At 37.7% G+C, this 27,474-nt stretch overlaps 1 protein-coding gene across 1 annotated transcript; it reads left to right on the top strand.

The window, feature by feature from the left end:
- The first annotated feature begins 441 nt into the window (after positions 1-441).
- On the top strand, positions 442-27,469 carry LOC149704586 (uncharacterized). The gene is made up of 15 exons (XM_089867023.1): positions 442-753; positions 3,749-3,899; positions 6,984-7,079; positions 7,140-7,325; positions 8,221-8,316; positions 8,364-8,457; positions 9,665-9,762; positions 9,826-9,970; positions 12,131-12,336; positions 13,366-13,588; positions 16,298-16,353; positions 19,823-19,915; positions 19,984-20,111; positions 24,415-24,517; positions 27,289-27,469. Exons 1-15 carry the CDS (start codon positions 584-586, stop codon positions 27,358-27,360), a joined length of 1,917 nt encoding a protein of 638 aa, XP_089723149.1. The 5' UTR covers positions 442-583; the 3' UTR covers positions 27,361-27,469.
- Positions 27,470-27,474: the final 5 nt, after the last annotated feature.

Raw genomic sequence — 27,474 nt, 5'->3', positions numbered from 1 at the left:
TGCAGCCACCGCCTTATTTCCCACGCTGCTCTGCTATAAAACTTTTGTAGGAAAGTTGTAGCCAAGGAGTACTAACAACATAGGAGTGAAATTTATGGAAAATATGTTGATCTAGAAAAATTCTAATAAGGAACCCCGAATTAATAAACTGGTCCCACCTTCTATTTTCTCAAAAACGATAAATAATTAAGTGGTCCCTGGGATCAGTGACCCCAAGTTTTGGAATAAATGAACTGGTCCGAAAGATTGGTTGGACTTGTAAACCTGACTTATTTCCAACATTGTGTCTAATGCCGTTTTCCATTGGCATTTTCTATGGAGTAATTTTCTTGGAGAGACAATGAAAGTTCCTTGAAAATTGCTTTAAATATATTTATATCTCCAATAATTTTGCTCCATGCTGGTAGATTGCTAGCAGCCAATGGAAAACGGCATTAGCATCGTCTGCTGGAATATTTAGTCTTTGTGATTTTTGGCGCCAAATGCGTGTAATTTTCTTATAACAAGAAAGTGTTTATTTCATTTAGATGGTTTTATGAACTCGTACTGATAAGAACGAATTTGCCTCTATAAAAATAACATTATGGCTTCTGGAGGATTCGGATTTCAATCGAATATCCCAAGAATATCAGGCATCAGGCCTCCATCAAGTGTTGGCCCTTCCAGAAGTAGAAGTCAGTCTACCAGATCAGTTAATGGTCCATTAGTCCCTTCCACACTCAAGAGGTCTAGTTCCTTTGGAGTGAGATCTAGGTAAATAAATCAAATCAAAAATCGTTTACTGTAAATATAAACATAAATATTATTCCTATTATTAACTGTATTTAACAACTTGTATTGGTAGTAATAGAGGGACTTCCCAATCTGGGAAATAAGGATATTTTTTAAACTAGTCCTTGTGACCACTGACCCCCCCCCCTAGTGTGTCCCAAATAATAAACTAGTCTTAGGACTGGTCCCAGCCTTTGTTCTCCTATAGGGACTTGGCAGTACTACGTCATGCAACGTTAGGTTACCTTCCATTAGTGATAAAAAACATACCAGGAGGAGGGGCTTATATAGCTTTCATTCTGTAAAAAAACATACCATAATGGCGCTGGGGGCGTAGTTAAGCCCGAATTGCCAAGTCCCTGTTAGGGGAGATGAAACTCCAGTAAGAGATAGAAGGGTGTGACGTTTTAGGGTCAGAACTGTTAGCTCCCTATAGATTTCCAACTATTAAACTGGTCCCCCAGGACCAGTAACCCCCACTTTTAGAATTAAATTAGTACAAGCAATTAATAAACTGGTTTTGGACCAGAGGAAGTGTGCTATTTCCCAGACTGCACCTAAACACCCTTGGTGGGAACCTCTTGTCATCTCAGCAAACTATATGGACCTTTCTGAGCTCTAACCACTACTGACCAAAATTATTTTACCCACAAACCCATAACCATAGAGAAAGGAAGGTGTTACTGGAGTGGCCGATACAATGCCTACAACAGGCGTATGTTGTACCGATGTGTAGCACAGAACCCACCAGAGGCGCTACATGTTAGGGTTGGTGCGTACGACTATAGCGTCTTCTATGGCGAAAATAATTTAAAAATATTCAAAGAAACTTTGAAATATTTTAGTACAAATTTTAGTACACAGATGGCAGCACTATATTACGCACCAACCCAAACTTAAGCTGCTCATGAAGCGTCCACTCGGCCACTCCAGTAACACCGTCCTTTCTCTATGCCATAACACTCGTCAAATTTTTCTCCAGCCTTCTCCCGAAGACCCATTAAAACACTCCTTCTTCACGAGACCTATCCCCACCTGGAACTGCCCTCCCCCATCTCCCTAATGTCTCTCTGGGGCATTTAAACAAATTTTTTAATAGATCCTCCATTAATTTGGAGTTGGAAGGCTTTGTTTTTGAAGCCATAGGCTGACAAACAGCGGAGCAAAAAAAAGTAGATTTAAAAAATAACATTTATAGGGACTTGGCAATTCAGGCTTAACTCCGCCCCCAGCGCCATTATGGTATGTTTTTTAATGGAATGAAAGCTATATAAGCCCCTCCTCCTGGTATGTTTTTTAGCACTAGTGGAAGGTAGCCTGACGTTGCATGACGTAGTAGTGCCAAGTCCCTATTTTTAAGGAAAATGGAGAGCATCAATTTAAGAGCAGTTATCTTTAGAATTAAAAAACCTAAAAATGATTTTAAATTTGTTTTTGGTAGCATAATGTGTGATTTTATGTTGCTTAGTTTCATCGGAGCCTCCGAGATGATCTAGGCCCGTGCGTGTCAATTTTTATGTGGGGAAATATCCAGTTTCATAGAGGAAATATTTTCACCCTATGTGTGTATTAGATGGCGCTTTTATTACCGTTCCGACCGGGGTCTTCCATAAATTGTCGTTGATATTTTAGGGGCCAATTATAAAAATTTTATGAAAGAGAAAGGTTTCACCCTTAAAGTGTTAGTGACATAATTTTCGTCATCCACAAATTTTAAATGCGAAAAAAATCCTTGAAAAATCTAGTTTATTATGATATGTTTACTTTTTTATTTGGTTTCGTAGCAATTTATAAAATTGCAATCAAAGTATTGGGTTTGGAAAAGGCCTAGTTAAAATTTTGTTTCGTTTGATGACGTAGTAAGGAGAAATTTTTACTCTAGATGTCGCTCACGTGACGCCTGTTAGTGTCTCAGCGCCGCGTTAAGCCTATTTTATTCAGATTCACGCGGCATTAGTAGACTCAGGAGTAACGGGCGCTCGCGCTTGGCTTTTCCGCGAGATGCCGTGAGTGACGTAGCAAGGAGAAAAACCCGCGAAAAATCTTCTCTGAAAATTTGCTGTTGCCCCCAAATTTCAAGTTTTCGAAGTGTTTTTTCTATGTTTTCCCTCATATTTATCCTTTTATTTGGTATAAATTTTCAGAAGTTGGCACTATGCTATAAGACTTAAAATTTTTTTTTAAAAAAGAAACCCGTCATGGGAAGCTTTAACCGACTGACTCTGGTACCACACTAGCTTAAGCAGATAGGGCTAGTTTTTTTTTTTAACCACTGGTTGTTTATCAAAAATTCGCACTAGGTTTAACACGTCGACATTTGTTAATTTTTGGAAAGTTTCATTAATGAATACCATATTCTTTTTTGAGTCTTCAAAGGGAGGGTGAAGTAGAAAATCAAGTGATTTTTTATCTTTTCTTCTACCAATTTTAAGACCAGTCCGCATAGTGAAACATTCAGGAAATACTTCCGAATGATTTTAAAATTCAAATTAGGTTCAGATTTTAAGGATAATTTTAAACAAGGACTGCCGACCAATCGCGTAACGCCCTGCCTTTTTTGTTAACAAAATTCTCGTGGCACGCTCCGTGTCTCGCGCCACGATTGTCACGTTGCGCCCCTAATTTTATCAAATCTCGTGATAAATTTCATTCAACGCGGAACGTGCCACTAGAATTTTGTTAAATTTTGTTAACAAAAAGGCAGGGCGTTACGCGATTGGTCGGTAGTCCTTGTTTAAAATTATCCTTAAAATCTGAACCTAATTTAAATTTTAAAATCATTTGGTAGTATTTCCTGAATGTTTCACTATGCAATTTGGTCTTATAATTAGTAGAAGACTCGATAAAAAATCACTTGATTTTCCACTTCACCCTCCCTTTAAGATATGATTTTTGTATCGTTTCAACTTGCTTCAAAGTGTAAATAAGTGTTTTGAAAAATTACTTTCTATTGCTAAGCAGCGTTTGTAATTTTCAGGAGCAGCAGTACTGGCCGTAGTGTAGGTGGTTCGTCAATTGTTTCCCGTTTCAGCATTGCTGGCCGAAGCACTGCCAGAGCCTCTATTAAGGACAATCGACCTTTGCAAACAAAAGAGTTCAAAAAGGAATGTAGTGACAAACTTAAAGATGTGAGTATAATTTGAAATATTCTACGATAAACGTTTTTTTTCGGGCAACATTCGCTTTGTCTTTGGTCAGCTTTGTACGTGCTGACAAGAGACGAAAAAACTTAAGGATCTTCATTGTTTAAAATATCCGCGAGTTTTTTTAGCTCGAGTGCACTGACCTCTAGGCCTTAGTTTCAAATACGTGTATTTTTTCTGATCAACAGTTTATAGTTCCACGCAGTGTGGATAGGTGGCCGCTGCGTAGTTTTCGCTAGCGAATAGCGTGAAAACAAATTTCCTCACGCGCATTCTTTATCCATTGTCATAGTGTGTAACAGAGACAATACCGCTTATAAATGCTCTTGGTCATTAGTAAAGTCATAATATACCTTGCCAAGTTTTTTTGCACTGTTACTTCTGGTTTACCTGTTACATTGGACCAATTGGTTTATAGTGATTTGTAAAGGATACCAGAAGTTAATTATTTACGGGGGTTACTATGAGCAATGGATATAGGATGCGCTCCATATTATATCACTAGTTTATCTGAGATACACCTGAAATTGTTGATATTATATCTGAGATACGTCACCTGAAATTGTTGATATTATATCACTGGTTTATCTGATATGCAAATGAAATGTTGATATTATATCACTAGTTTATCTGATATGCAAATGAAATATTGATATTATATCACTAGTTTATCTGAGCTACACCTGAAATTGTTGATATTATATCACTAGTTTATCTTAGATACACCTGAAATTGTTGATATTATATCACTAGTTTATCTTAGATACACCTGAAATTGTTGATATTATATCACTAGTTTATCTTAGATACACCTGAAATTGTTGATATTATATCACTAGTTTATCTGATATGCAAATGAAATTGTTGATGTTATATCACTAGTTTATCTGATATGCAAATGAAATATTGATATTATATCACTAGTTTATCTGATACGCAAATGAAATTAGTGATATTATATCACTAGTTTATCTGAGATACACTTAACATAAGTGACACATTATGGTTCTCGCCCATTCGGCTGTAACCAAAATTCAGAGGTCCTATTCTTCCCAAACTTTGCACATTGGGCGGTTTGCGAAAGGTATGGGCGGCGAAAAGTGCCTGCATTTGACGATTATTGATGATTGAATAGATATCCACCATTGATTTTAAAAATTTCAAGGATGCAATGACAGATTTATTCAATTATGAAATACTGGCTTATCTATCATTACGGTTAATGTAAAATAAGACGTACTTCGTAACTTATCATTTGTTATTATGCTTAAATTATAGTTAAGACGAACAAAATATTAAAAATACGTTTATTTCTTAGCAAATAAACTTAGTAAAGCAAACTCGTGATCTTATCTTCAATTTTTATTCAAAATCTTTATTGTAATACCAATTATAGGAAGCGCTATGATAGCAAGATAGGGCCAATAAATGATACAGGTGATATCACTTGTTATTGGTCTGAGATGCACTTGACATAAATTATAATTGATCACCCGCTATTGATCTGAGATACACCTGACACATGATAATTTTATCACTCGTTATTGTCATATTGATCTGAGATATAAATGATAATGTATCACTCGATTTTGAGCTGAGACGCACTTGAGATAAATCATAATTTATCACTCATTATTTATCTGAGATAAAAGATAAATTGTCACTCGCTATTGATCTGAGATACACCTGACTTAAGTGATAAAACATTAATTCATATGTTTTTAATTTTGGGTGAATGTCAAATCTCCAATATTCATTATGAATTATGCATATAAGTCAGTGTTGGTGGTTCGTGGATGAATCGCGGACCATTATAAATGTTTGTCATGTGCGCAGCTGGTGTAAGTTGTACTAGGGTGAATATTCACTAAGGTGTGTTTAAACGCATTGAATACACGATGTCCGATATTCATCCGACATTTGCTCATTCGTTTGCCTTTACTGAGTGAAATAATTAATGATAAATTAAAGAAAATTGCGTGTTAGGGGACCGATATATACCCAATATTTTAAAATGCCTGGATCTTTTTGTTCTGTTTCTAATTGTAAATTAAGAAAATAATCCTTTGTTATACAGGGTTCATACAAACCTGGAATAGTTGACAAAAACCTCAGGGAAAACTCAGGGAAATTTAGAATTTTTTTGTAAAAATTCAGGGAAATCAGGGAAATTTGCGTCAAACAGGGGCCGAGTAATTAAGAAAAATGTTCATAAACATACCCTCCATAGGATTAACATTATACCCAACTTTGGAGGCTCATAACTCTGAGTCTACTATTAGTGATACGGGGATGTCCTTTGAGTATGTTATAGTCCTATTTCCCCCTCCTTCATTAACACTTGCTCCATAGGATACTCCATATACGGGAAAAACCTGGAAAACTCAGGGAAGTATAATAGTATATGGGGAAAAACCTGGAAATCTCAGGGAAATTTGTTTTCCAAAAGTTGTATGAACCCTGTATATACCTTTTCAACTTTCCTTCTGACAATCAATCGTGACATTTTTCACATAAAAACCATGATATTGGCCACTTAAAATGGTGAAACCTTTGAACATTTTTAATTTCATACAGTAGACCCAAAGAAATTAATTTTTAAACTGGCCCAGCTAATTTTTAAAGTTGGCATTTGTCCAGGACCACCGCCTTATTTTTCATATTAGGAGTCGTTAGCTTTGGAAACACAAATTACGCAATTATAGAGGTCAGGTCACGTAGTTTTTCACACTTGTGTTAGGCCACAATGTGGCCATCTTTACAAACAATTCAGTTGGTGTAGAAATTGAGACGGAAGATGGTTTTGTTTTTAGCCTGGCTAGACTCGAGAAGTGGTGGGCTCAAATAAAAATTATGTTAGGGATTTTATCGTTAAAAAGTTCCGCGAATTGTTTAAGCCAGATAGGCTAGAAGGGAGGGTACTGGCGGCAACTTGTGATAGCCTTTCACCATGGCTACATTTGAAAGCCCATAACGTTTTGTAAGTGCCGCTGTAATTTGTAAACGGTTTGGATTTTTATTAATTGTGCATTGGTCTTTTTTTAATTGAAATTACATTTTCACGAACAGTTCCTTCTAAGACAGCATTATGACAAAAGCGTTCAGCCCATCACTAACAAACTCCTTCAAGGACCATCTAACAAGGAATTCTACACCATGTTTGAGGTTAGTTTTTCGCTTCTGCCTCATCAATTGACCTTTAATGTAAGTTTAATTTTTCATTAGTTTCTTTATCAATGTCTATCGCCTGACTTCAAATTGAGCAAAAATCCAGTGGACGAAATTCCGGTCATCATTCGTAATCTCGGATATCCGTACAATATCAACCGGTCTCACTTGATGAATCCTGGTAGTCGGCAATCATGGTGTCACTTACTGCCTTTTCTTTCCTGGATGGTCACCATCATTCGGGTAATAACTGATCTTCAAGGGTTACGGTGATTTAAAATGATTTTCTTTCTAAATTACAACTTTTTAAGGGAAGTTGAAGCTTTAGTTTTCCAAATAATTATGAAATATATCCCAAGAAGAGTCAGTGGTCCTATAGATTCTTAAAGTCTGCCCTATAATTAGCATAATTTCACGAAATATGTCTGAAAATCCCTTTTTTTGCTAATATTTTCCCCTTAATTAATATCCTGAAAAATACTTTGATTTTAACGAAGATGGTTGTTCAGTTATAAAATAATCCTTGCATGTGACGACTAGTCTAAAGGGAACTAGGCAACTTGGTCTTCTGTGTGGCAACGTGTCTTCATTGTTTAATTATTTGCAGAGTTCCTTGACTTTCAAAAGTTCTCCTGATATTTTAATATGGTCGAATTAAAACAAGTAGTACTAGGTTATCCTATGTATAATAATTTTGATTATGCAATAGTATTTGAACATTATTTCGTTATATTTTCGTGAGACCCATCAAGAAAACTATAATTTATTAATTTTAAACAATTCACGAAAATACTATCGTAATATCTGCGTGTGGGGTGCTATGTGTATGTGCAGGGTGACCAGACTTTCCTATATTTCCTATTTTTCAATGTCTTCCTATAAACGAAGCTTTTCTCCTATATTTTCCTATTTTTAAACTTTGTTAGGTTCATCAAGTTATTAATTTTCAAACTCCCAAAAATAATTATATTGTTCTAAAAATAAGTCACGAGGTGGCACCATCAGCTTGAGTAAAAGGTGATATTTCAAAAAATATTCACTCACCCGCCGATGCCATCTTCACATTCAGAACCCCTAAAAGTTATAATAGGGATGTGTCGTCGTACTAATGGTTTTTTTGTTGTTACTATTCATTCAGTATGCCGAGCACTACAGGCCTACAGTGAGAAAGGATCAATACGAACAATACGCTGAAGCGGATTATGAAGACATGTCCGGCAGTTCCCTTCTAGAAGTATGTTAACCCACATTTTTTTTTGTAAATGTTAATATCTTTTTAAGATACTTTACAAGTACGCCGGGGAAAGTTTCCTGCAAGTTGTGCAAGGACACCATATCTCTAAAAACGGCCAGACGGAGCGCGTCAGAAATCTTGGTAGGTTGTTAAAGAATGTGGGGATTGTAGTGCAAGCTGTTTTGACTCCAGAAAGAGTGCTTATAAAGGGAATGTGAAGCTTCTTTTGAAAAACCTCTGATTTATAAAACAAAAGATAGAATTAATTTCTGTGAATTCAAAAATATCAAGCTTTTAATTCTCCGAGTTCTGGTTATTTGGCGGCAAAATGCATTTGAAAGTGCTTCATATGAAATGATTTGAAATCCACTTTTTATGAAAGGCTAAAACGTTTCCCGTATGCCGACGTCACAGATATATTTTTCACGTGAGATGGTGCCACTCTCCGCTATCAGACCCAGAGTTTAGACTGCCGAGAAGCTCGAGACGCGTAGAGGATTATCGCGCTTTTTTTCCTCACGTCATAGTCATGTCATCAAACAGGCGAACAAGCTCGACAAGACTAAATTATTGATATATCGAAACTGAGTTTTCGTGATTTTTCAATGGATTTTTAAAATAGAAACTTTGGTTCAATAATATTAAAAACTTGATATCTTGAAAGTAGAGACTCGAACTTGTAACATAATACCACTTTCGTGGTAAAATATGATATGCAATTGTAAATTCGCATTCCCTTTAATGTGTGATTTTGATTAAAAACGGAAGGCAACATTGAAGAAACTCTTTCTAGAGATACCAAGCACTGGTACCGATAAAATCCTACACGCTTACAAAGAGGGTTATAGTTTCAATAAGCGCCATTAGCGTATAGACCCAACCAACAAATAAACAAGTTGGCTTGGTTCCGTCTCTATATAAGGGACGACTAACAAGATGACTGTAGTACCATCTGTCGTTGAGTGACGAAGATAAATCTCTTATTTTTCTGATTGGGGTAAAACGGGTTCTATGCGTTGCAAAATCAAGCCAATCACCCGACCAAGCCTCAAAACCCGACAACAAGATCTGAGCCGTTATAAAAATTCAAACGATTTGTTGGTTCGGTCTATTAGCAACCCCAAGAACAAAAAAAGGGCTGTCAGCTGAAAGACACATTTGGTTTTGCTGTTGCTAATTGGTTTTAGCTAACTATAGTAGTTATTAAATCGAAAATGGGCACTAGCTATGATAATGTCACGGTTCTCGGTCGTAAGCTAGGTTCTGTTGGAATGGGGAATATTCTCAATTATTTATTTATCAATTGAATTAATCCACTTTTGAACATCCGTACGTTATTGTATCATAGTTGAGTTGTACACTGGTCTATCTGAAGATGAAATGGCTGAAGCGCGCCAAAAGCGAGAAAAGTTACTGCAGGATCTGACTCGAACCCAGGACGACTTAGTAAGACTCCAACAATTTAATGAAATAACTAAGTTTGAATCTCTTTTTTTCTTCTTTTTCTAGCATATTTTGAATGGCGTGGAGCAGTCCATCGGTGCTTTCCAGAAAGACATTGAAGTCTTCACTCATTACAATCAAGAAATTAGCCAGAAGATACTCGAGAAAAAGAAATATCAAGAGCATTTCAAAAAAGCAAATGACGAACTACGTAAGTTCTGTAGCTAGAATAAATCCACAAAATAAGTTACGAACGTGTAACAGCTTTTCCATAAAGCGCTGTGTTAATGTTACAAGTTGAAATAATCAGGTCAAAACAATATACTATGTTTGAACTCTTTTATTTATTCAGGTTCATACGGAGTTAGAAATTACTTAAGCAAAGATAAATACAAAATAATTAAATATTAAGAATAATTGATGATTTATGCAATTCTTTATAATAGGGATAGCTCGGTGTAGGTGGCGCCCCCTAAAGATGCAATAAGAGTTATCACCAACTCCTGTCATGTTCAACTAATCTATTATGAGGTTAAAATAGGCTTAAGACAGTAGGTCTACCTATTAGAGAGCATGTGAGCCGTATGTAAGTATCGCTATGCGTGTTTTCGAGCGTACGCTACAAACTGCCACTACCAGTTGCTCATCAGATAGCTTGCTATACAATGTTATAAAAACGTACTGGTCACTAATGGGACGTAATTGAGTATTAACAATTAATTAATTAGTCATCATTAGTTTACGGAAGGCTATTTATTAGAGATGGGCCGATACCCGTTTTAACCGATACCGATATCATTCGTTACTTGGGAAACCGATACCTACCGATACCGATATTTTACCCGATCCTTCGATTAAACCAATATTAAACCGATACCGATATATTAACCGATATCAATAATAAAATAATTAAGAAAATATATGCTAAAATATAGGTTGGAAAACAGTAACTTTATTTTGATTATAAATCACAGCTTGTGACTTATTCCAATATGAGTATATGCAGTAGACTAGATATGTAAAACAATTTTGAGAATTTCGAATATGTTTGGAAATTTTCTAAACTGTACGCGTATCACAGAAAAACACTTTTTCCCCGTGTTAACACGCGTTCAACTTGATGGTCAGCCATCCAAAGAAATAATACAAATTGTATTATGTAATAATGCAGTATTTAAAGAGTGTATTTTTTCATAAACACCAACTTTTCGACTTTTTGAGGTTTCAGGCGACTTCTCTTTGAAGTAACAGAATCCCCAGTTATACGTTTGCTCACTCTGCTGTAATTCTCTAGGCTTGTGATTCATTAAATATTAAGTTTTATGGCACCATCTACTCTCAACATAAGTATTTTTCTTTAAAAAAATATCGGTTCATTTTTAACCGATACCGATATATCGGTTGAAGCCACATATCGGTACTGATACGGATATGGGATCGGTATCGGCCCATCTCTACTATTTGTAGGGTATCATCGCGTTAACAACGACTTATTAATGAATTACACATGTTATTTGTTTATGAGTTTTAATCGAGCTGCTAATAGAATGCGTGTTATGAATGATGTGATACTATAGCGATTACCAGAAGGGGATAATAGAAGAAGGATGACACTCTGCATCCTCCTAATGCTTTAGTTATGTAACGTCATTCTTCTCAGGCTCACCCTTTTAGTTTGCTTTCCCGCTCATCAAACTCCAGATGGGCATCTCACCGTAAGGTGAATTCTATAGTTTTTTGGCACTAAATCCCCAGCAATCATCCCACAAACCTCATCTTGACATGGGACAAAAATTCACAAGCGTGCCTTGGCAAATAATTAAGCGCTAATAGAGTAATGATGAGGGAACTATTTATCGCGTATGTGATTTGGTTTAGTAACCTTGCTCCAAATGCTCTGATGTTGGGAAGAATGACGTTACACTTACTCCGCTTTGTGGTACACTTCTCTCGGAGAGAAGTATTATATACTTCTGCTATTATTTACGAAGTTACGGGATATACGGTTAGGTTTCTTGCAATTTGTAAATACGTTACTGATGCCTTTCGAAAAACGTAGCTGGTGTCCAGTCATACAGAATTTACTGTCGGATTATGATGAGAATAAAATTGACAGTTCACCAATGCTTGAAGGAAGCAATAAAAAATACTTTGGTGGGTGTGAAATTATAATTTTATGTTGTGTAATGGTTTTATATGCAGTAAGTTATTCTTCTGAACAGTTTTAAAAATCGAATTTGAGTTTTTTTAGTTAACGTCTTTTGTAAGATACGAACATTTTCAAATTTTAATTACCTGGATTTGTTTGGACAAATTATTTTTGTAAAGGTGGATTAAGACTCAATTTTGAAGAATGGTTTATAATTTCTAGGAATGAAACTTGAAGCCAAAAAAGAGAGGAATAAGGATTTGAGGAGAAGGATAGATGAACAAGGGGCGAAGGGACTTAATGCCAGAGTTCAACAAGAAAAGATGAGAGTCTTTCAGTTAGAAGTCGCCCATTGGGAGCAGAAGCTAAAATCAAGAAAGGAGAAGAAGTGGACTTGGGAAATGGAACAGTTGGCCACCCACGGCAAGGTTGGTTCTTAATCACTGCATTTCAATGGGAACTAGCATTGCCCGTCAGGACATTTTAAAACCAAATAATCAAACATAGGAACACATTGAACCTGTATACTTAACTTCAGTTAAATTGGTTGAAACACAAGGAAGGTGGGGTGGCGTAGTGGTTAACGAGAATTTTGTTAACAAAAAGGCAGGGCGTTACGCGATTGGTCCTTAAAATCTGAACCTAATTTGAATTTTAAAATCATTCGGAAGTATTTCCTGAATGTTTCACTATGCAGGCTGGTCTTATAATTAGTAGAAGAATCGATCAAAAATCACTTGATTTTCCACTTCACCCTCCCTTTAAGATGTTATTAATAATTGTCGTCGTAAAATCGCTGATGTATCACCTTAAACTTGACAAGTTAAGATTACAAACTATTTTAAGGCTGATTCCGGATGTCTTTCCCTTCAAATTGGTGTCCAGATCGTGGAAGTAGGACCTAGGCCTATTTCTTCAGAATTATAAAAGGATACATACGCATTTTTGCAAAGCTTGAAAATTTTCCAGATTTTATAAAAATGTCAATTACGTTTTAAACATAATGATCCTACAAAAGCCATAGTTATGTATCTTTTCACGCAGAAAGTGGGGGACGAAAATATATACCATATAAATGGAAATGTGTATTGACTATATTCTCGTATCTATCAAACATGAACATATTCAGGATAACATAATAGTGTAAAAACAAGGTAATGATGACAGCATGACGTCATTCTTATTACACTACATGAGAGGATTTTATTTTGAGAATTTACTGGCGCTCTTCCAAAAACGATCAAACCTTGACCTTGTAAATTGCAACCTATCATTGACGCTACCTAGAACAGAAACGGTAGAAATTATCCACAGATGGAGCGGTTCATGTTACGAGGTACCAACGTTACGATTCAGCCTTCTTAGAATGTCCTGAATATGTTCTTCATAAAACATTTTAAATTTGTGGCGAACTTCAAAATAGTTAGGTCCTCTATGTTTCTTCTTTAATGTTTCAGTTTAAAGAAGCTTGCTCGTTGTTGGAAGATTTGCGAATTCAATTAGTTGGAGTTATGGAAGCGAAGCCTAAGCTGTTTTCGACATTTCCACAAAAACCGCAACTCGATCAATTCGCTCGCTTCGATCGGTTGACGGGTGACGCTCGATATTCCTCAGAGATCATCGCGATGCTCCGTGGACTGCCCGCCCTCTTCTTCTCGCTGACCAATCATTTTGCTCAAGGTAAGGGCCGTTTAACACTTGAAAAATTTCAAATGTAGGGTCATATCAAGACCGCTCTACTATTTATATCAGATATTCATATAACCATAAGTTTATAAGATATGTTCCATAAGGATTACACTTCACAATTCTAGAGACTTACTGAGAGCTAGTTCGAGAACGACGCGAGAATTAGCTACACTTGGTTTTTTATAACGTTTTATAAGGGCATAATTCAACAAGCGACTTTTTGGCAGTCCATCTTTTTATTTAGTCTGTACTAAGCCTTTGTCAGCGCCTCACCAGACGTCGCTTTACCTCAAATCTATGACGATTCACCTACGTCACTTTATAACAGGCTCTCAGTAACTGGTGACAAACTTATGGAGCATATCATATGAACATATGATACATCGTATAACAACCACTGTGTATCCATTTTCTCAAATTATCCGCTTCAATTCGAGATAGGAGCTGGCATAATAATTACGTATTAAGAATGTCATGTCAATTGTGGCTTCTATCATGGTTCAACGCGCTTAACCACGCTCAGGCAAACAGAAAATGAAATCCCAGTATGAAAGACGTCACTCAAAATTTAAACGGATATCAAAGGCACATTAGCCCAGAGTTTCGGGAGTGTAACATAGACCATGAATCTATATATAGTTATATAGATTCATGCATGGACTCAAAAATTGTGAAAAATGACCCTCAGTTTTTGGAGGTCGCTGTTTTCCGCACATTTTTATTTTTCACACTTTTAAAACCTATAGCCCATTACCGCACAATTTGCAAATAAAACATTTTTATTTTATTGTCGATTACATTTTAAAACCCTCAAACTTACGCTGTTGGCCCATTAGACCGAATCCCATTGGACCGAATATAGCCAAAATATGAGATTATATATGATCGTAAATATTTCGATGCTATTTAACGATAGATTTATTTTTAATTCAGTTTTTACAAAAGAAATTAAAAAATGCATCTTTTACTTCTTTTTTTTTAACAAAAACACTCTTGTTTCTTATGCTTACATCTATCAAATGTGTGTGACATTTATCAGTTACTGAATTTCGGGTGAATATCGAATCTATAATATTCACTGTGGTTAATATATGTTGGTGTTGGTGATTCTTGGATGAATCGCGGACCACACATTAATCTTCGAATGTTTCTAACGATCGCGGACGCAGCTGGTATATCTGGGGTGAAGATTGAATGTGTAATCTAAGACCATTAACAACTCCCGGGACTCGCAACACAAGCTTTCTACATTTCGTGGTTTTCTGTTACGCGCGATCCTAGCGATCCTTGCGGTATATTGAGGAAACTTTTAGGGGGTACCGAATTTCCAGTTTACAGGTTCCTCTCTTTGCTATTTAAAAATGGCGGATCACGACGAAGAAGATGAGAATGAAAATGTTAACGTGTACATATTTTTTTAACTACCATATTGCAGATATCAAGCTAATTTAGCGATATATTATTTTGCTATTTTATCATAATTGTACATTAAACGGTTGCGGTCTCGGCCTCCGAATTTAGAAGAAGACGATTTTATTTCTTTTTTTAAGCGATATCCGGAACCGGAAGTTCTGTACACCTTGTAAGTTTCTATCCGTTGCCGCTTGGTGGCACCCTTGTCGCGAAAACAGCCCTAACTCCTAGAGACGGAAATTTCAATACGAGGATCTTATTGGTTTGCGAGTCCAGGGGGTTGTTAGGTGTAATATTCACCAACCTCAGTACATAAATGGTAATTTATCAGTCGCTATTTATCTGAGATGCACTTGACATAAATGATAATGTATCACTCTATTAATATGAGATACAAGTGATAATTTATCACTCGTTGTTGATTTGAGATACACCAGACATAAATGATAAACCATTAATTCACGTATATGCAGTTGGTGAATTTCGGGTGAATATCGAATCTTCTATATTCACTACGTTTTATATAAGTAAGTGTTGTTGGTTCTTGGATGAATCGCGGACTGTACATTAATTTACGATTGTTCTGGTGTAACTCGGGTGAATATTGAATGTCCAATATTCAAGGTGTACATAAACCCAGTGAAGTGTTACTTGGATGTTATTCACCTGATATTGCTATCAGGAAGCCTAATTTCATTAAGGTTTTACCTGGCTTGAAAGTGACCGATATCCATGGGTATATATTAGTGAAGCGAGTGTCACCCATGAATCACCTTGAGTATGAAAAGCCATCTAACGTGACACTTTAATGAGCTGGTATTCACTAATGAAATACTTCTCAAATACAAGTGATAATCATTGACACGTTGTGTCACGTAATATCCAAATGTACTTGGTAACAATCACGTGAAATTCATGTAATATCTACCTATTTGTCATACAATATTTTAGTAAGGGTTATTTTCAATTTCCCTCTAATACATGTGAATATAGGTGAAATTATTCTTCTAACCCTTTTTGACTGTGAGAAAATGAACAGAAATACCTTCAATGATAAATCTAGAGTATATTAAATTATTATTATTAAAAGTTATAAGGTTCTTATGTCAACAGTGATATCTTAGATAATATTTTCCAAGACCCTCCCCCGTTCTCGGCAACAATTAGTATTTAACATTATTCGAACTCCCTTCCATCCTGTCAACGTTATGTAATTTGTGAACAGTCTCTTATTCGTGTTGTTGGGAAAACCGCTTAAAACATTTTTTGTTTTTTTGTTTTTTTCAGAAGGGGTTTGCAAGGTGGAAGAAGCTCTCAGAAATGAATCGGCCATTATCAGTGATGTATGTTATATAAGCTAATTCACAAATTAAAAAAGTAGGAAGAGTAGGTTTCTGAGTCTATATTGCGCGGAAGATTAATAATCTTACGCATCGATGAATAAGTATCCCAGTTGAGAGTTATAAGGTATGTGGCTTTACAGCATACAGGGTTCAGACAAACTTGGAAAACCGGGAAAAATCAGGAAAACAAATATTTGACAAAAACCTTCGGGAAAATTCTGGGAAATTTCGAATTTTTAGTAAAATTCAAGGACATCAGGGAAATTTGCGTCAAACAGGGGCCGAGTAATTAAGCAAAATGTTCATAAACATACCGTCCATAGGATTAACATTACACTATAGAGAGATTTCAGTTGGAGGAGGAGCTGAGTCTCGTGACATAATTTACGCTGCCATGTTGGTGGGTTTAAAGCAGGAATGAAGCTGAGATCACCCAATATGGCTACCAGAACAGCGGTAAGACTTGGGAGGGTGTGATGTACTACTATCTCATCTGAAAGCTCTCTATACTTTGGAGGCTCATAACTCTGGTTATATTAGAGATACGGGGATGTCCTTTGATTATGTCAGGGCCCCCAGATGTCCTATAATTCCTATAAAATCCTATATTTTTGAAGTTGTCCTATAAAATAATATAATTTTGGCTAAAATCGCCAAAAATCCTATAATTTTGAAATTTGGGCGAATTTTAAGCAACCCTTCGGTTAAACCAGGACTCGGGTCTAAAAAATATCATAAAGTCAGATTGATTTCCCTAGTATTGTAGCTTAAATAGTTAAAAATAGCTCGGTATATCCCCGTATCTCTTGTAGAACGTACAGAGTTATGAGACTCCAAAGTTGGGTGTAATGCTATTCCTATTGAGCGTATATTTTTGAACATTTTGCTTAGTTACTCGAACCCTGTTTGTCGTAATCCCAAGTTTTTAGTATGGTTGGATGGGGGGAAAATAGGGCTATAACATAATCAAAGGGCATCCCCGTATCTCTAGTAGAACCAGAGTTATGAGCCTCCAAGTTGGGTGTAATGCGATTCCTATGAAGGGTATGTTTTTAAACATTTTGCTTACTTACTCGGCCTATGTTTGCAGTACTGGTTCTTTAAAAAAATAAAACTTAATATTATAGTGTCCTATATAATCCTATAATTCTGGAAACCGTCCTATAAAATCCTATATTTTCATGAAATAAATTCCTATAAATATTTTAGAAATTCGGCTGGGGCCCTGTTATGTAATAGTCATATATGCCCCCCCCCCCTCCTTCGTTAACATTGGATCCATAGGATACTCCATATACGGAAAAAACCTGGAAATCTCAGGGAAATTTGTCTCGAAATTTGTTTTCCAAAAGTTGTATGAACCAGGGAGAGAGGGAGAAGCCGCCTTATGCTAACAGAACTCGTATCTAGCGGGAAGGGGTTGAAAACGGGGGTATGAAATACTATGTTCTCTCTCTCTCTCTCTCTACCTTGGGTCATTCGGTGGATCATTGAGCATGCGCGAAGTGACATCACGAATAGTCGCTACATGAGATAAAAAATTTGGATTTTGCGCAGTAGAGCTCGCGGTAGCCCGGGCGATACTATCCCCGTTGGCTGGGAAATTTACTTCCCCCACCCAAAAGTGAGACACCTCGCGCTATTCACGCGGCATCTCCCTCTCTCCCTGTATGAACCCTGAGCATAGTTGCTCGCCTTTCTAATGATGACTCAAAGAAAATATACGCTCCAGGAATGGAAGGTATGTCTCGGGGTTGGGTTGACCAAGGAACTTCCGGTCTATGCAATTTCAATGTAGCCGGAAATACCTCGGTCAACCGAGCCTGCCTTTGGAGCGTACTAGGAGGGGAGAGAGAAAAATTTACACTAGAGGAAGCTACACTTTCCATTCCGGGGGCGTGTATCTTCTTTGGATGACTACAGTGTTGTAGTAGTACCATATTCGTTGGTGCGTAGGATTGACTTCAAACTAGGGCTGTGCGTGTACTCGATAAGAGACGAATACTAGATAGAGTGTCGAGCCGTGTACTCGACTCTATACCCGATAAGAGATTTTTCCGAGACTCGAAAAAGTTTCGAGTATTAAACTTTGGCTCGATAAATAATCGAACCTGCTTTTGGAAGGCCTATAACTCTGGAAATGGGATTAAGTAGTTATAAAAACTTCTAGAAAGACACTATTATTAGACTCAAATTTGTGCTGATTAGTAGTTCAGAGCGTAATGGTTGTGTAATGTAGTTGGGTAGTAGCTCCTAGCTGGTTCAATAGTGGTAGTAAAAGTAATAAAAATGCAGTTAAAGGGGAGTTGACTATTAGTTTTTTATTCTAAGTTCAGCTTACTAATTTTTGTTTGTGACTTGACGCTCGAAGTATAACAATGGCTAGCAGTGACTTATTTGAGGAAATGAGGAATTAGTTCAACTAAGCCTATACACTACGTATTTGGAAGACTATATTAATGAGGAATTAGTTGGTCAATGTAAAAGGAAGGAACGAGAATGTAATACCGTCTGGTATTTCTTTGAAGTATAGTTAATGTGCAAAACTACTATGTTATAATGAGAGCAATAAATTAACAAAAAAAATGTGGAAATACTAGAAAATAAATTTTCAATTACTCGATACTCGAGATTCGACTCGAAACTAAAAATTCAAGGCTCGCACAGCCCTTGTTCAAACTCAGAAGGATAAATTAACGATTATCGAACACTGATGACTTCCGCCATCTGGTGTAGTCAGAAAAAAGCCCTTGACTAAGCAAACCATTGTAATTGAAGGGCACCAGCTGTTATGTAACGCTTTAGCTTTTTTCAAGAGGTCCGACATTTACACGAAATCCCGTACGCTTCTCGCGAAATCTTTCACACAAAATCAAATTAATTCTTTGCCCAGGGCAAGGAACGGTCCGAACCAAGGGCGAACCCAAAGAACTCCCGAACCGGCACACTGGGCGCTCAGACCCCCTCCGCCACGTTAAGGCCTTATGCTCTGCTCCAACGGGGTGACAACCTGAGGGAGCGGGAGGGGATATCGCCCATGACTTCAACTACTTTGTTAGAGTATAACGCATGGTTGGGACTTTATCAATTAAGCCTTCAAAAAACGCCCATTTCTGCACCTGTAACAGTTAAGCTTTATGAATATCCCCTATTCATCCATTCTTTTTTTTTTTTTTTTTTTTTTAAATAACATGCAGATATTTTATTCCGATGGACCCAAAGACTATTTAGTGTTTATTGTCTACACTGATAGGAAACTCAACCTGATTTACAGTTCCTTAAAATTCGCTCAACGTACGTCGGGTTGATGTTAGTTTCATTACAAAGAACTATTACTGTTAGGAATTTCCAATGATTTTCAGGGTTTAAAATTTCAAGAATTCACATTTGAATATTCGCACATCCACCGATCTCGCGTGTATTAAACCTTTCGATCCAATTATGTTTTTTTTTTTACTTTTCTTGGCAGTTGGATGGTCAAGCGAAATTGATAGAAATTGAAACCAGGGATCTGGAAGATTTCGTGAACATAACCAAAAAACATACGGAAACAGAAAATGCGGTATGTCAGCCCTTAATCCATCTAGTCTAAACATAGACGGAAAATATCTATAAACATTTTCATTGTAGAAAATGCAATCGGAACTTGAAACTATCCAAAGTAACGTACGTGCTTTACGAGTTGAGCTTCTCCAAATCTCACAACCGAGCAAGCAACTTACTCAGTTGGAAGAGGATGTTCGTCACCGTGAAAAGAAGTAAGCGAGAGTATTAGGTCTAACTATTCGCGAGAGTATTAGGTCTAACTATTCGCGAGAGTATTAGGTCTAACTATTCGCGAGGGTATTAGGTCTAACTATTCGCGAGAGTATTAGGTCTAACTATTCGCGAGAGTATTAGAACTAACTATTCGCGAGAGTATTAGGTCTAACTATTCGCGAGAGTATTAGGTCTAACTATTCGCGAGAGTATTAGGTCTAACTATTCGCGAGAGTATTAGGTCTAACTATTCGCGAGAGTATTAGGTCTAACTATTCGCGAGAGTATTAGGTCTAACTATTCGCGAGAGTATTAGGTCTAACTATTCGCCAGAGTATTAGGTCTAACTATTCGCCAGAGTATTAGGTCTAACTATTCGCCAGAGTATTAGGTCTAACTATTCGCCAGAGTATTAGGTCTAACTATTCGCCAGAGTATTAGGTCTAAGCATTCGCCAGAGTATTAGGTCTAAGCATTCGCCAGAGTATTAGGTCTAAGCATTCGCCAGAGTATTAGGTCTAAGCATTCGCCAGAGTATTAGGTCTAAGCATTCGCCAGAGTATTAGGTCTAAGCATTCGCCAGAGTATTAGGTCTAAGCATTCGCCAGAGTATTAGGTCTAAGCATTCGCCAGAGTATTAGGTCTAAGCATTCGCCAGAGTATTAGGTCTAAGCATTCGCCAGAGTATTAGGTCTAAGCATTCGCCAGAGTATTAGGTCTAAGCATTCGCCAGAGTATTAGGTCTAAGCATTCGCCAGAGTATTAGGTCTAAGCATTCGCCAGAGTATTAGGTCTAAGCATTCGCCAGAGTATTAGGTCTAAGCATTCGCCAGAGTATTAGGTCTAAGCATTCGCCAGAGTATTAGGTCTAAGCATTCGCCAGAGTATTAGGTCTAAGCATTCGCCAGAGTATTAGGTCTAAGCATTTGCCAGAGTATTAGGTCTAAGCATTTGCCAGAGTATTAGGTCTAAGCATTCGCCAGAGTATTAGGTCTAAGCATTCGCCAGAGTATTAGGTCTAAGCATTCGCCAGAGTATTAGGTCTAAGCATTCGCCAGAGTATTAGGTCTAAGCATTCGCCAGAGTATTAGGTCTAAGCATTCGCCAGAGTATTAGGTCTAAGCATTCGCCAGAGTATTAGGTCTAAGCATTCGCCAGAGTATTAGGTCTAAGCATTCGCCAGAGTATTAGGTCTAAGCATTCGCCAGAGTATTAGGTCTAAGCATTCGCCAGAGTATTAGGTCTAAGCATTCGCCAGAGTATTAGGTCTAAGCATTCGCCAGAGTATTAGGTCTAAGCATTCGCCAGAGTATTAGGTCTAAGCATTCGCCAGAGTATTAGGTCTAAGCATTCGCCAGAGTATTAGGTCTAAGCATTCGCCAGAGTATTAGGTCTAAGCATTCGCCAGAGTATTAGGTCTAAGCATTCGCCAGAGTATTAGGTCTAAGCATTCGCCAGAGTATTAGGTCTAAGCATTCGCCAGAGTATTAGGTCTAAGCATTCGCCAGAGTATTAGGTCTAAGCATTCGCCAGAGTATTAGGTCTAAGCATTCGCCAGAGTATTAGGTCTAAGCATTCGCCAGAGTATTAGGTCTAAGCATTCGCCAGAGTATTAGGTCTAAGCATTCGCCAGAGTATTAGGTCTAAGCATTCGCCAGAGTATTAGGTCTAAGCATTCGCCAGAGTATTAGGTCTAAGCATTCGCCAGAGTATTAGGTCTAAGCATTCGCCAGAGTATTAGGTCTAAGCATTCGCCAGAGTATTAGGTCTAAGCATTCGCCAGAGTATTAGGTCTAAGCATTCGCCAGAGTATTAGGTCTAAGCATTCGCCAGAGTATTAGGTCTAAGCATTCGCCAGAGTATTAGGTCTAAGCATTCGCCAGAGTATTAGGTCTAAGCATTCGCCAGAGTATTAGGTCTAAGCATTCGCCAGAGTATTAGGTCTAAGCATTCGCCAGAGTATTAGGTCTAAGCATTCGCCAGAGTATTAGGTCTAAGCATTCGCCAGAGTATTAGGTCTAAGCATTCGCCAGAGTATTAGGTCTAAGCATTCGCCAGAGTATTAGGTCTAAGCATTCGCCAGAGTATTAGGTCTAAGCATTCGCCAGAGTATTAGGTCTAAGCATTCGCCAGAGTATTAGGTCTAAGCATTCGCCAGAGTATTAGGTCTAAGCATTCGCCAGAGTATTAGGTCTAAGCATTCGCCAGAGTATTAGGTCTAAGCATTCGCCAGAGTATTAGGTCTAAGCATTCGCCAGAGTATTAGGTCTAAGCATTCGCCAGAGTATTAGGTCTAAGCATTCGCCAGAGTATTAGGTCTAAGCATTCGCCAGAGTATTAGGTCTAAGCATTCGCCAGAGTATTAGGTCTAAGCATTCGCCAGAGTATTAGGTCTAAGCATTCGCCAGAGTATTAGGTCTAAGCATTCGCCAGAGTATTAGGTCTAAGCATTCGCCAGAGTATTAGGTGGTCTAAGTATTCGCGAGAGTATTAGGTGGTCTAAGTATTCGCGAAAGTATTAGGTGGTCTAAGTATTCGCGAAAGTATTAGGTGGTCTAAGTATTCGCGAGAGTATTAGGTGGTCTAAGTATTCGCGAGAGTATTAGGTGGTCTAAGTATTCGCGAGAGTATTAGCTGGTCTAAGTATTCGCCAGAGTATTAGGTGGTCTAAGTATTCGCCAGAGTATTTGGTGGTCTAAGCATTCGCCAGAGTATTTGGTGGTCTAAGCATTCGCCAGAGTATTTGGTGGTCTAAGCATTCGCCAGAGTATTTGGTGGTCTAAGCATTCGCCAGAGTATTTGGTGGTCTAAGCATTCGCGAGAGTATTTGGTGGTCTAAGCATTCGCGAGAGTATTTGGTGGTCTAAGCATTCGCGAGAGTATTTGGTGGTCTAAGTATTCGCGAGAGTATTTGGTGGTCTAAGTATTCGCGAGAGTATTTGGTGGTCTAAGTATTCGCGAGAGTATTAGGTGGTCTAAGTATTCGCGAGAGTATTAGGTGGTCTAAGTATTCGCGAGAGTATTAGGTGGTCTAAGTATTCGCGAGAGTATTAGGTGGTCTAAGTATTCGCGAGAGTATTAGGTGGTCTAAGTATTCGCGAGAGTATTAGGTGGTCTAAGTATTCGCGAGAGTATTAGGTGGTCTAAGTATTCGCGAGAGTATTAGGTGGTCTAAGTATTCGCGAGAGTATTAGGTGGTCTAAGTATTCGCGAGAGTATTAGGTGGTCTAAGTATTCGCGAGAGTATTAGGTGGTCTAAGTATTCGCGAGAGTATTAGGTGGTCTAAGTATTCGCGAGAGTATTAGGTGGTCTAAGTATTCGCGAGAGTATTAGGTGGTCTAAGTATTCGCGAGAGTATTAGGTGGTCTAAGTATTCGCGAGAGTATTAGGTGGTCTAAGTATTCGCGAGAGTATTAGGTGGTCTAACTATTCGCGAGAGTATTAGGTGGTCTAACTATTCGCGAGAGTATTAGGTGGTCTAACTATTCGCGAGAGTATTAGGTGGTCTAACTATTCGCGAGAGTATTAGGTGGTCTAACTATTCGCGAGAGTATTAGGTGGTCTAACTATTCGCGAGAGTATTAGGTGGTCTAACTATTCGCGAGAGTATTAGGTGGTCTAACTATTCGCGAGAGTATTAGGTGGTCTAACTATTCGCGAGAGTATTAGGTGGTCTAACTATTCGCGAGAGTATTAGGTGGTCTAACTATTCGCGAGAGTATTAGGTGGTCTAACTATTCGCGAGAGTATTAGGTGGTCTAACTATTCGCGAGAGTATTAGGTGGTCTAACTATTCGCGAGAGTATTAGGTGGTCTAACTATTCGCGAGAGTATTAGGTGGTCTAACTATTCGCGAGAGTATTAGGTGGTCTAACTATTCGCGAGAGTATTAGGTGGTCTAACTATTCGCGAGAGTATTAGGTGGTCTAACTATTCGCGAGAGTATTAGGTGGTCTAACTATTCGCGAGAGTATTAGGTGGTCTAACTATTCGCGAGAGTATTAGGTGGTCTAACTATTCGCGAGAGTATTAGGTGGTCTAACTATTCGCGAGAGTATTAGGTGGTCTAACTATTCGCGAGAGTATTAGGTGGTCTAAGTATTCGCGAGAGTATTAGCTGGTCTAAGTATTCGCGAGAGTATTAGGTGGTCTAAGTATTCGCGAGAGTATTAGGTGGTCCAACTATTCGCGATTAATCGGGAAGTAAAAAGTTCGCCAGGGCCTAACTATTCGCACACCCCTACTATATACTATATACGTACAGTATATAATATTTAATTCTTTTTCCAAATTATATTTAGATTTCGTCGAGTTGAAGAGGAACGGGAAAAAATGGAAACTCACTTCCGCGCCCTCATTGACCAAGAAATCGGTCAAAAGGAAACGAGACAAAATGAATTGGATGTAAGTAAACTTCGTCAGTTTTTAGTTACTTAAACTTTAGCGCAATAGCCTCCATACATCGAGTTGGCAAAAGCTGAGACATAGATATCGGCCTTTCTTTATGTAGAAGAGATTCGACAGAAGCTTAAACTTTTAATTTCTAGAGCTTTGCAAATTGTGGGGTGAATACATCCTTTAAAATATGTTTCTCTTCATCGTTTGCCGCCAGACACGAGAAAAAGAATTACTTTAGTTACGCATTCCTCTTTCATATTTTATCTATTTCACAGTTGTCCATTGCAAACTTTTAACGGAAACCGGTAATGTCAAAATAGCCCAATCCAAAAAAAAAATTCAGAAACTTTCTTGCCCCTGGTTTTTCTTAAGGGGCTCTTGCTCTATGACAAAAGTTAGAAGCGGGTATTCTATATTTATGGTGAATTCCCAGTGAATTATTTTCCCAGAAATTTCCAAATTTAATTCTGATGGTATGGTCAACTAGTTACGAACCTTTCGAACGCCCCTACACTTCAGTAGGCCATTGTCAAGTGCTAACTCTTAGCACCATTGTATTTGTGTGAAAACTAGCTTCGATTTTGAAGACACGGGGGTTCTTTACGATTCTGTACTGCACTACCCTACATAATCGCGTACCAAGGAGGCTGGGAGGACTTCGGTGCCGAGGCAATGTTATAGGTATGGGGATTTCCATTTCATCCCTCTCTCTCTTTCAATCTGGCAGTGAGGGGATAAATTTGGTGGTGCTATTGGATTGGCAAAACACACTTAATTTCTGTCAATAATGCCCCTTTAGGGGCTAGGTGGACCATTCTAAAAATACTTCCTTTTGCTTTTAAAATTCCCCACGATTTCGTCGAATGTTTATATAGCGGAGCAGTATTGAGAGCGTGAAATCCTTATTGTCGACGGGTGAGAGTGAGAGACATTTTGAAGGGAGTAGGAAACCTGCCATTTAAATTAAGGCAGTACGATAATTCTCTCTCGCTTTAAATATACGAACAAACGTAAAACACACTTCACAATGCCTTACTAGTACAATTAAATCTTATGCCATGGATGCATGTAATTTTAGAAGCAGGAATAGAGAACAGAGTAATTTGAGGGACCTCCTTCCCCGGGACGATGGGGGAGGTAAAAAGGAACTACGTATTTTCGCCGTCCTCGTTAGCAACGTCATCAAAACGTAGTTTAAGTGGGCCATCTTTCTTTTCGTGTTGAATGGAGTAGAGAGCTGCACGGAACGGAATTTTTTCCGTTTTTCGCGGAGTCCGTTCCGCCGACTTAAAACGAAATCGGAAGGAAGAAAGATCTATATAACGGAAACGGAAGAGCTAATGAAGCAGTTGTGGAAACGGAACGGATACCGAAGAGCAAATGAACGATTTTATGGAAACGTAACGGTAAAAGGAAAAAAAATATCTTATGGTTACGGAAATGAAACGGATCGGACACAGATAGTTTGTTCTCTGCAGTTCTCTAGAATGTAGGCGCTCTATATTGGGCTATGAGTCGGACTGAAGTAAAGGCTAACCGTTCTCTATTCTTGCATCTAAAATTACATGGATCCCTGGTTATTCTTAAACTTAATGCGATAATCTCCTTCCTTTTAAAATACACTAACGAAAAATATCAATTCACCACAATCCTCTCCAATTCACTTTCCCGTTACTGACGAACGAAAATTTTTATACTGCCAAAGGTGTACGCTTTCACGACGCCGCTACTGACATCAACAGGGCAGGTCAAACTAATACCCATTAACAGACAATATAAGTGAGGTTTATCATATTACTGAAGTTCAGATATTGCAGTTTTTTTTTATTTTTATTACTTAATCGTTTATCACTCTTTGATTCAATCAACTGATTTTACTTTTAATCGATTTATTCCCTCTAAATTCATTTAAGAAATTGCATCTCTACGATTTTTCAAGAACAATTTCATTTTCCGATAACATTTTATCATGAAATAAATGGAGTACGTTTTGAGGAATCAATATTGAATATTTAAAATTTCAACTGACTGTCTAAAAATGAAAACTATCTTTGACATAAAGGAAAATGTATTTTTTTTTTAATTGCGGATGCAAAATGAGGGTGGTGTGAGAACTTATACATTTAACCTCGAATGTTGAATAGCCATATTCGTTTTGTCGCCAAAGGTTGTACTGCATTGCAGTAACTGCTATTTCCACCTCCGTTCTTTAGAGCTTCTTGGTCATAACTCATTTCAGCGGTTACGGATTACGCGTAATAATTTTAGCACTGTCAAGAGCAAGGCTTGAAAGATTACGCGTAATCACTTTAGTACAGTCAAATGTACTGCCGTGTACAATGATTACGCTGAGTGTCAAGCCATAATGGTCCTCATTCATGTACACGAATATGTGTTAGGTTATTAAGGTTGTCGGGTAAGTCCGGAGGATCATGTACCGTTACTTATGTGGAAGGGTTTGGATTTACATGGCAATATTGGCTGAGTGTGTTACGACGGCTCAGATGACTGCAACCACTAGTGATTGAAAATTTTATATATTAGGGAAATTGAGAAAACAAAGGGGGATCGGATTTAAGTGTGACGTTCTTTTGCATAACTCGTTATGAATGAATTGCTTTTAGATATTTATTCCGCAGGAAAGAATATAACATGTCATTGGAACTGAGAAGTATTTAATTTAAAATACTTTCTTTTAGCAGAAACGGACTTCCAATTGATACTTATCACATGTCTGAAATCGGCTCAATATTTAGTAAAATTTTTGCTTCTTTCAGCTGGTATACTACAATCTTCTTGGTGAATTTGACAGAATGAGTGAAGCCCTTTGGAAATTTGCTCAAGAATGATCATCCTACTCCGAGATCTTTTTGATTTTCTTGTTCATAGTTCATTTGAAATGCTATTGTTTCTTATTTTTTATTGTTTCAAAAATTAATAAAGTATTATATTGAAAAATTTGG

Source organism: Phalangium opilio, unplaced genomic scaffold (genome assembly GCF_054372755.1).
Source record: "Phalangium opilio isolate 3A_F unplaced genomic scaffold, DU_Popi_V2 ptg000017l_1, whole genome shotgun sequence".
NCBI lineage: Eukaryota > Metazoa > Arthropoda > Arachnida > Opiliones > Phalangiidae > Phalangium > Phalangium opilio.
This window is presented reverse-complemented; position numbering and strand designations above follow the sequence as displayed.

Bases quoted from the DNA above. Each gene is read 5' to 3' on its own strand.
- LOC149704586 (XM_089867023.1), top strand. From the start codon at position 584: ATGGCTTCTGGAGGATTCGGATTTCAATCGAATATCCCAAGAATATCA. The intron at 754-3,748 runs GTAAATAAATCA...TGTAATTTTCAG, and splicing joins TCCTTTGGAGTGAGATCTAG to GAGCAGCAGTACTGGCCGTA. The intron at 16,354-19,822 runs GTATGTTATATA...TTTTCTTGGCAG, and splicing joins AATCGGCCATTATCAGTGAT to TTGGATGGTCAAGCGAAATT.